The sequence below is a fragment of the Nematolebias whitei genome, chromosome 9, assembly GCF_014905685.2.
Source record: "Nematolebias whitei isolate Nwh7 chromosome 9, NemWhi1, whole genome shotgun sequence".
NCBI lineage: Eukaryota > Metazoa > Chordata > Actinopteri > Cyprinodontiformes > Rivulidae > Nematolebias > Nematolebias whitei.
In genome coordinates, this window is record NC_056506.1 from 51,565,675 (window position 1) to 51,576,000 (window position 10,326).

General features: G+C 41.4%; 1 protein-coding gene across 1 annotated transcript in view; it reads right to left on the bottom strand.

The window, feature by feature from the left end:
* Nucleotides 1-10,326, bottom strand: part of adhfe1 (alcohol dehydrogenase iron containing 1) — a 31,428-nt gene that overhangs the window by 18,635 nt on the left and 2,467 nt on the right. Inside the window, exons 2-4 of the mRNA XM_037681434.1 lie at nucleotides 540-577; nucleotides 352-401; nucleotides 226-279 (exon numbers count right to left, since the gene is read on the bottom strand). Coding sequence (XP_037537362.1) covers nucleotides 226-279; nucleotides 352-401; nucleotides 540-577 — 142 coding nt within the window. The remainder of the gene's footprint in view (nucleotides 1-225; nucleotides 280-351; nucleotides 402-539; nucleotides 578-10,326) is intronic.

A 10,326-nucleotide genomic window follows, 5' to 3' on the forward strand; every position in this document is an offset into this window, starting at 1 on the left:
GGCATGTTTCTATGGTTATTGGTGTAGGCATGTTTCTATGGTTATTGATATACGCACGTTTGTATTTTTACTCGTATTTGCACGTTTTCATATGTCTGGATTGATTTGAGCAGTTTCTGAATTGAAACGTACGCCATGTTTCAGTACATGAGGCTCCGGATGTCACCGGGTGTTTGTGATTCATCTCTGAGCAACAGTGATGATGAGGATGATGAAGGTGGTTACCATGCCGACCTCTCTGCTGACTCCTGCTCCGTAACGAATGTTAGAGCTCGCCATCTGTAACAGAAGCCCAGCTGAATGTCCAACTGTCTGTCAGAACTCCTCAGAGTCATGTCAGGTGTGTTTTACCTCAAAGGCGTAGTCCGTCTTCCTGGCAGTCCAGCCTCTGGCTTCACCACCTGTCAATCAAATCAATGAAATTCAGGTTAGTATCTGAATATCACAAGATGAAGTTCTGTTTGTTCAGAAACTAAATGGGTCAAGTAACTCCACTAATCCACTGTTCAGAACCAGGTGTTCCTGCAGACAGGTCGTACCTTCATGGAAGTTGTTGGAGTGGGCTGGACATCTGCACCTGTACACACACATAGACAGAACATAAGGTTAAAACGAAGTAAAAACAACTCATGGTGACTTTTCTTCTGTTGGATTGAGACAGTCGTCATCCAGACCCCAATCAGATCCGATTCTGGTCCACATACATAGTTCAAGTTGTGTTTACTTGTCATATGCAGGTTAACAGAACAATGAAATGCTCAAGATGAGAAGAACCAATTTGACTCGCTAAAAAAATAATAATCAAAGAACAAACAAACAAGAAATACTAAAGCAGTGTTTCCCCTACTATTATACAAGCGGGGTGCCCCACCCCGTCAACAGAACTGAGCACCCCGCCTACCAAACCAAACTTGCCCCCCCACCTGCCCACCCGGCACTGACATAGTACTAAGCTAGCAGCGAGAAATACAGTTTCTCTAGCTAAAAAGCTAAAGGCAGCACTCATGTTGCCTCTTCCCTCATGCTAAACGCCCCCTGCCCCCTCAAAAACTGTTTGTACAAGCTGCGCTCAGACAAGTGTCTGTCCCCCCCCATCAACAAAAATCATGGATAAGATGAGCACCCCACCATGGCAAGTTAACTAGGGGAAACACTGCTAAAGCATGCAATAAGGGTACAAAAATAAAGTACCACAAAGTGAAAAAGTAAATATAATATTTACAACATCCTAAAGTGAGATAGTAAACAACAACATGGTAGAATATAACGGTGCAGCAGGATGAATTTGAATGAATAAGTATTTCAAGGTAGTAATATAAGATATATCTATTGCACAGAAGTAACAAAATACACGGGTAGTGTGCCATGTTTATTAAAAATAGCACCTAGTGGTAGCAGGGATAAACAGAAGAGGAACGAGGATGGACCCCTGCCGTACCCCCATTTAAGTGCTGCTGATGCTGAACTAAAACCCTTAATGTTGACACGAAAGGTTCTATCGGAGATGTAGGATCCAAACCATTTGAGGGCTGACCCTGTAATGCCCACCCACTGCTCCAGCCTAGAGATGAGGATATCATGGTTGATGGTGTCAAAAGCAGATGTGAGGTCCAATAGGACAAACAGCACAGAATCACCTGCATCAGTGGCTATGAAAATGTCATTAAAGACCTTCAGTCTCAGTGCTGTGGAGAGATTTGAATCCAGATTGGAATAACTCTAAAACAGAATAATCCTCCAGTAGATTTGAGACAAATGGAAGTCTGGAGACAGGTTGGAAGTTGGACACCACTGAGGGGTCAAGGTTGGGGTTTTTTTCAGCAGAGGTTGAACAGCAGCATGTTTAAAACATTTGGCACCACACCTGACGATAAACTGCTTTTCACAATAGCGAGAATAGATCATCAACCTTTATTTAGACAGGTAAGTCCCATTGAGCCTCGAGGACTCATTTACAAGAGAGACCTGATTTCAACAAAGAAGGATGACAACAATGGACAACAAGACAACAATAAACAATTATAAAAAGTCATACTGCAGGTTTTTTTTTGTTTTGTTTTTTTTACAAATAGGATGGCTAAAAGGAAAAAGGTAACAAAACAAAAAACAGCTAGATTCCAAGACAAATGTAGAAAACTAAAAACAGGAACATGTCAGCATTGGTCCCTGCCAGGAGTCCAACAGATTCTTAAAGACACTTAGAGAGGTCAAAGGTCGAGAGCTTCAAATCTTTTTGTAAGATATTCCAGGAAACAGGAGCGGAGTAGGAGAAGGTCCTTTTGTCTAGTTCAGTCCTCATTGAGGGAACACTGCAGGTAATGATGTCCTGAGATGGACCCACAGTAGGAAAAACGTCCTTTAGTAGTCGAGGGGGGACCACATCAAAGGAGGAACCAGATGGTTTCATGTTGTACATGACCTGCTCCAGAGAAGACACATGTCTCAAAGTGGTCAAACACAGCTACACACTGAGATGAGATGGACGGAGCATGAGCTGGTGCAGAAATGAGTGCCCAGGTGTTCACAACTTTTTCTAAAATTAAATGAAGAAAGTTCATGCACAGCTTAGTTGAGGCTTCCAGAGGTGAAGGTTCACTGAGGTAAAGAACCTCATGGAGTTCAGGGTGGAAAAAAGAACTTGGGGGTTGTGAGAGTTGGAGACAATTAAATCAGAAAAGTATTTAGATTTAGCAGCTTTAACTGCTTTCTGATAACGACGCTAACTCTCTCTTAGCATTTGAAAAGAGAACTGCAGACGGTCTTTCCTCCACCTGCGCTCTGCTCTCCTGCACTGCAGTCTAACAGCTCGAGTGATGTCATTCAACCACAGTTCTGATCGGAGTTTCTTTTTTCTGGTTTTAACGGAAGCAACACGGTCCAGAACATTTAAAACAGACAAAGTCAAGGTGAAGAGTTATCTCCTCAGTGTTAAGAAACACTGAGGGCTGTTTGATCCTCTCACAGTTAAAAACATCAGAGAAACGAGCAGCAGAGAAACGGTTAATGGCCCAGCTGTGACGTACAGGAGTGCACGGTTTAACGGTGAGACAGGGAGGAGTGAAATAAAACAGCACGGGCATGTGATCTGAAAACACATTGTCACCGATTTTAAGATTAGACATCACGTGGTAACACCAGGTCCAGTGTGTGTCCGTGGTCCTGGGTGGGACCATTTACAGTTGAGTTCAATTAAGAGTTCACTAAATCTAAAAAGTCCTTCACTAAGGGCTTCTCCTGACAACACACATGAATATTAAGTCTCCAATGATTAGAACGTGATCATATCTCTGTGTGATTTCAGCCAAGAAATCAGAAAAGTCACTTAAGAAATCCTTGGATCGAGGGGGCGGTAGACGAGTGCGCACAGCAGCGTGGAGGAATGTCCCAGTTCAGAAATGCTCAGCTCACAGCTGCAGCAGGAAACTGGGATGGACAGCTTTTTACAGTCAAAGTCTGGTTTGAGTATTAATAATCCACCACCGCGGCTCGATGAGCGCGGGGCATTAAAGCACAGACAGTCCGGAGGAAATAATTCCACTAAGGCGCTGGACTCACCGACAGACGTCCAAGTTTCTGCGATGCAATGAAAATCCAACTACTGTTCTTTAAAGAAGTCCTTGAGGACAAAAGTCTTGTTGGATACCAAACAATTCACCAAACATCCTGAAGAGGATCCAAAACAGACACAGCAGAGGTGAGGGGAGCGCGTGCCAGCAGCCACAGATTTTGAAGATCAGCACCTTCTGGTCGGCTTGTGTGACGCGCAGGTAAACAACTGCGGCTGTTAGCATGGTCTGAGTGCACGGGTAGCTGGCCAGCAGCAGGGCCCCTGAAACACCACGGGTCAGAGAGTCGATGATCAAATCCAGAACGAGCACTGTAATCCTTGGCAGAATAATCCACGCGGTGTCTCAGCTTCACAAACATCCCAGCGCGCTTTCCTCGATGTCTGCGACGCTTCCTCTGGGGAGGGCCAGGATCACAAAGGAGGAAAACAGGAATCTTGGATAGAACTGGTGGAAGAGAATCCTGACCACTGTAGAAAAACTCCGCAGGCAAGTCAGCAAAGCTACAGAGCTTCAAAAGTGACCGACGATCATACAGCAGATATGAGTTGACAGTCTGAACAAAACTTTGTAAAAGTAGCAGAAACAAAAACAAAATAGAGAGCGATGAACGGCAAGCCCTACACACTGGTGCCATCTTGCATCTCACTTGCATGACAACAGTAGACAATCATAAAGGATGCATACAAACTGAGAAGAACAAATCAAAGAAAACTGTGTTAAAAAAACTGAACAAAAACAGTTAGATTATAAGGCGGTGTAGAAAACTAAAAACAGGAACATCTGCATTGTTTTTTTTCCAGGAACTTAACAGATGTTTGAAGCCACTTATAGAGGTCGAGGTCAAGGGCTTCAGATCTTTTTGCAAGATATTCCAGGAAACAGGAGTGGAGTAAACTGGTCCAGATGACAACATTGAACCTTTTTTGTTCTAAATAAAATAGTTGCAGGTCAGTTGTGTGAACATCTACAAAGAAATAATCTGTTTGAAGAGTTTCAGTCAGGGTTTAGAGCTCATCATAGCACAGAAACAGCACTAGTAAAAGTCACTAATGATATTCTCATGGCCTCAGACAATGGACTTGTGTCTCTACTGGTCCTGTTAGACCTCAGTGCTGCATTTGATACAGTTGATCTCAATATTTTACTACAGAGGCTTGAATACGATGTTGGGATTAAAGGAACAGCTCTAAAATGGTTTAAATCATATCTATCTGATAGAGTCCAGTTTGTAAATGTAAATAATAAATCTTCTTCATACACCAAAGTTAGTCATGGAGTTCCTCAGGGCTCAGTGCTTGGACCAATACTCTTTACTTTATATATACTTCCATTAGGTAAAATTATTAAACAGCATGGGATAAATGTTCATTGTTATGCTGATGACACACAATTATATTTGTCTATTAAACCCAATGAATCCAATCAGCTACTTAGACTACAAGCATGTCTTAAAGACATAAAAACCTGGATGACCCTTAATTTTCTCCTGCTGAACAGACAAGACTGAGGTTTTGGTTTTTGGACCTGAGCACCTTAGGAATGAATGTTTCAGTCTTTCTCCCTCCTTAGATGCATTAATCTGTCCTCCAGCTCTAATGTTAAAAATCTTGGTGTTATTTTTGATCAGGACATGTCTTTTATCCCCCACATTAAAAACCTTACTAGAACCTCCTTCTTCCACCTGCGTAATATCACTAACATTAGAAACATCTGATCTAAAGATGATGCAGAAAAACTGGTCCATGCATTTGTCACGTCTAGACTGGACTATTGCAATGGTTTATTATCTGGGTGTCCAAATACTTCTTTAAAACGTCTTCAGTTGATCCAAAATGCTGCTGCCAGAGTCTTAACTGGAGTTACTGGGAGAGATCATCTCTCTCCAGTTTTAGCTTCTCTCCATTGGCTCCCTGTCAAATCCAGAATAGAATTCAAAATCTTACTTCTAACCTACAAAGCCCTCAACAACCTATTGTTGCCAACCTGTACATGGAGGAGGTAGAAAAGAGAGCCTTGACGTCCTTTTCAGGGACACCACCAAGTCATTGGTTCAGGTATGTTGACGACACCTGGGTTAAAATCAAATCTCAGGAAGTCCAACATTTTACTGACCACATCAACTCTGTGGATAAATACATCAAGTTCACACGAGAAGATGTAAAAATTGGCAGGTTGGCTTTCTTGGACTGTGAGGTCTCAGTCTCTGATAGAGGACATTTGCAAACCAAGGTGTACCACAAACCCACCCACACAGACCAGTATTTGCAGTTTGACTCCCATCACCCTTTGGAGCACAAGTTAGGAGTCATCAGGACTCTGTACCACAGAGCAGACAGCGTCCCCACTAGCTCAGGAGCCAGGCAGAAGGAGAAATCCCACACAAGACAGGCTCTAGAGCAATGTGGATATCCTAACTGGGCCTTCCTGAAAGAAGAAACCCAAACAGGACTCCAGTCAGCCAACAGGTGAAAAGGAGGAACCCAGACCCAGACCAGTGGTCATTCCAGATGTTGAGGGAGTATCAGAGAAACTGAGACGTTTATTTTCTAAACATAACGTCCCAGTGGCTTTTAAACCCCAAAATACATTAAAGACTGGTTCATCCCAAAGATCCAGTCCCCCGGCACAAACAGAGTAATGTTGTGTATGTTGTTCAGTGTCAGGAGGGTGATCAGTCTTACATCGGGGAAACTAAACAGCCACTGGCCAAAAGGATGGCCCAGCACAGAAGATCAACATCATCAGGGCAGGATTCTGAGGTCTACACTCATCTCCAGGTCAGAGGTCACTCTTTCAGGGATGAAGATGTTCACATCCTGGACAGAGAGGAACGATGGTTTGAGAGAGGAGTAAAGGAGGCCATCTTTGTGAAAAGAAATCGTCCATCATTAAACAGGGGTGGAGCCTCCGGGTTCAACTGTCCCCCTCTTACAATGCTGTGATTGCTAGTATCACTCAGCCCTCTGTGAACAGTAAACAGCCATCAGGTGCTAATGATCCATTGTTAGGCTGATGGTCCTTCTTGAGCATGTGATCAGCTGGTTCTGGTTGTCAGCAGCAAACTGGTTGATCCACTCTGAGAAGGTGCTATTTAAGAGACTGAGCTGAATACAGCACCTCAGACTGAGGAAGTCCTCAGGATGAGAGACGAAATGTTTCTACATTTTTTTTGCTTTGTTTTGTTTTTTGAATGTCCAGAGGACCAGATTGAACTTTGTTGAATTTTTCTACCTGGATTATTGAGCATGCATCAGGATATCTCAACAACCTAGCTCCATCTTATATTACAGATCTTATTGTTTCATATTTTCCTAACAGAGCACTTCACTCTCAGGCTGCAGGTTTAATTGTGGTTCTTACGAGTTTAAAAAAACAGACTGGGAGGAAGATCTTTCAGTTCTCAGGCTCCTCTCTTGTGGAACCAACTTCCAGTTTCTGTCCGTGAGACTGACACATTGTCCAGTTTAAGACTTTCTTTCTTGATAAATCCTATAGTTAGGGTCGGCTTGTTATGCTGCTATAGACTTATAGACTACTAGAGGACAAACTGACCTCATTTCCTTAAATGATTTGTTAAAATTGAAAAGTTTTCATTTGATACTTTTTCTTTCCACTGTCGCCTTCAGGCTTGTTCAAGATGAGAGTTCTGTGATGGAGTTAAATTCAAAGCTGTCTGCTCCTCAGATAAAAAAAGTTCAATTATTATTTTAAATTTGAATGTTTAGTGTCCTGAGACGACTTCTGTTGTGACTTGGTGCTACAGTATATAAGTCAAGTCAAGCTTTTCTTTATTGTCATTCCACCACATGTGGTATATGTGGTGGAATGAATTTGTGTCCACAGGGTCCCAGTTACATCCATCAAAAGTATAAATTGTAAAGAAAAACAGTGATAAGATCTAAGATATGAACTAAGAACAAGCAAAGCACTAATAGTACTAAACAATGTGCCAAACAACAGCAGCACGAACATGAGTCTGAGTGAGCAATGAGTATGAATGAACACAGCAGCAAGAAATAAATCAGCAGCATGAGATCAGCAGCATGGATAGTCAGCAGCACATATCAATAATTAAAGTGGCACTATTGTGATTTTTCACAGTGATTCTTCTGGTTAGAGACTCATGAGTCTAACAACCTCAGGGTAGAAGCTGTTCCTCAGTCTAGTGGTTCTACACTTGATGCTCGTCATTTAATAAATTAACTGAATTTCAGTTTCTGGCTGCAGCGGCTCAATCTGCCAGTCCACATGACGTCAAGAAGTAGGGAAAGCCATTTCATTCAAAATTAAATACATAAATAATTAGTGTTATTTAAATAATTATGAATCAATATTCCATTAAATAAATAAATGTTCCCATGAAATAAAACAGTTAAATAGAAATGTTTAGTTTTTTATCTAAGATTTATTTTATTTTAACATTTATTTATTTAATAATGGAGTTTCATTTTGAGACTGTTTTATTTTGTAAAGCTACTTATTTCAGTGGCTTTTATTTTTTTAATCCCGTTTTTTTTCATGTTCTTTATTCAAATGAGGGGGCGGGGTTTCTGTGAGGGCGGGTCTGGTCAGGGTCAATGGAGCCCGTGTGTCACACGCATTTCATGACATGCACACGGCACACTTTGTATTTCTCACGCTAAAACACGCATGGGACCCTGTGAACATAATTTGGCTCCACCACATGAGGTGCGAATGGCAATAAAGAAACTCTGACTCTGACACGCAGGCCCTTTTTTGAAGAGGAACCAATGTGCAGCACAATGTTTCCGCACGGACTGGAGCACAATAGCGGACATGGCTGCCAACTTAGCGACCTTCTCGCTTATTTAGCGAGTTTTCAGACCCCTCTAGTGACGTTTTTAAGCGACAAATCTAGAGACTTTTTTCTGTTACTGGAGACTTTGGTGACGAAACGTTTGCGGCGAGCCGTAAGCCCCTCCCACTTCTCCAGGCTCTGACAGCTGTCAGTCTCACAGCAGAGACACGCTCCACTCCGTGCACGCTGCAGATGAATCACACGCAGGATGTAAACATAATGTAAATATATAATGCTCAGTTTCACCATGAAATATTTGCAATAGCCGCTCGTCTTCTTCTTCAGGTTTTATTGGCGGTTGACAAACAACTTATGTGTGCATTACCGCCACCAACTGGTATGGAGTGTGGGCCAGAACGCTTGATTATTATTATTATTTAATTATTCTATTTACTTGTGTATGTGTTGTCTGTCCTAATCATATGCTATTGATCAGCTTTGTTTTAATGAAGAACCTTATCAACATTTTGACACTTTTACTTGCTGCCTCTTTCTGTAGTATGTTTGTGATATTGAATGTTTCTTTAATCTAAGTTCCTCCATCATGCGTCTTCTTTCTCTCTCATATCTCTGACAACTTAAAATCACATGCTCTATTGTTTCTGTCTCTCCACAGTACTGACCGTTTCCTGTTTCGTGTTTATGTAGTGTGAATAATGTGTTGTTCAGTCCAGTGTGTCTCAGTCTTGTTCCTAATCTCTCTTCTCTTCTGTTTCTCCCTCCTGTTCTCATCTCTCCCACTCTTCTTTGGATCTTATAATACCATCTTCCTTTGGTTTCTTCATTCCATTCTTGCTGACACTTCTCCTTCAGTTTTTCTTTAACCATGCTTCTTGCTTCTGATTTGCTTGTAGTTATTATAAAGTTAACTTGTTGTGTTGTTGCTCTTTTTGCTTCCCTGTCTGCTGCTTCATTCCCTTCAACCCCAGTGTGTGCTGGTACCCACAGAAATACAACTTCCAAACCATCATCATTATTCTGAATAATGTTTGCTGGATTTCTAATAAAATGTCTGCTCTGCTGTCTGAGTGGCTGTGCTGTAAACTTGTAAGTGATGAACTTGAATCTGAACATACTATTGTTTTTAATGGTCTGACATCTTCTATCCATTGTACTGCTAATAATACTGCGAACATTTCCCCGGTGTATACTGACAATCCATTTGTAATCCCTTTAACTTGTTTCTTATGGAACTCTGGGATGATAATTGCTATTCCTATTTTCCCTGTTGTGTCTTTTGATGCGTCTGTGTAAATCTGAACGTAACCATAATAATTATTTATAAATTTCTGTACTGTATATGAGTTAAAAGTGATTTTTTATCTTTTTTATTTTCCATAAGTGTAGAATCTACTTTTGGTAGTATCCATGGTGGTATTGTTGGTAACGGTATTATTGGACTTACTGTTAGGTTTCTTATTTGAACTTCTTGTATCTTCTGATCGATTATCCAACCAAAGCTTCCTGTTTCTCTCTTTGCTTTTTCTCAGCATGGTTTTAAAATGTCTAAAGTTGGATGATCCGGGTTATTTCCTTGTAAGTTGATCCAGTAATGAATTGCTAGCTGTGTTCTTCTCAATTCTAAAGGCATCTCTCCCATCTCTACTTTAAGTGCTGCGGTGGTCCTGAACGCTCCTGTACACATTCTTAGTGCTTGATGTTGGAGATTGTCAAGTTTCTCCAGATGTGTTTTTGCTGCTGATCTACAGATTACACTGCCATAATCTATAGTTGACCTGATCAGCAGATCTACAGATTACACTGCCATAATCTATAGTTGATCTGATCTGCAGATCTACAGATTACACTGCCATAATCTATAGTTGACCTGATCTGCAGATCTATAGATTACACTTCCATAATCTATAGTTGACGTGATCAGCAGATCTATAGATTACACTGCCATAATCTATAGTTGACCTGATCAGCAGATCTACA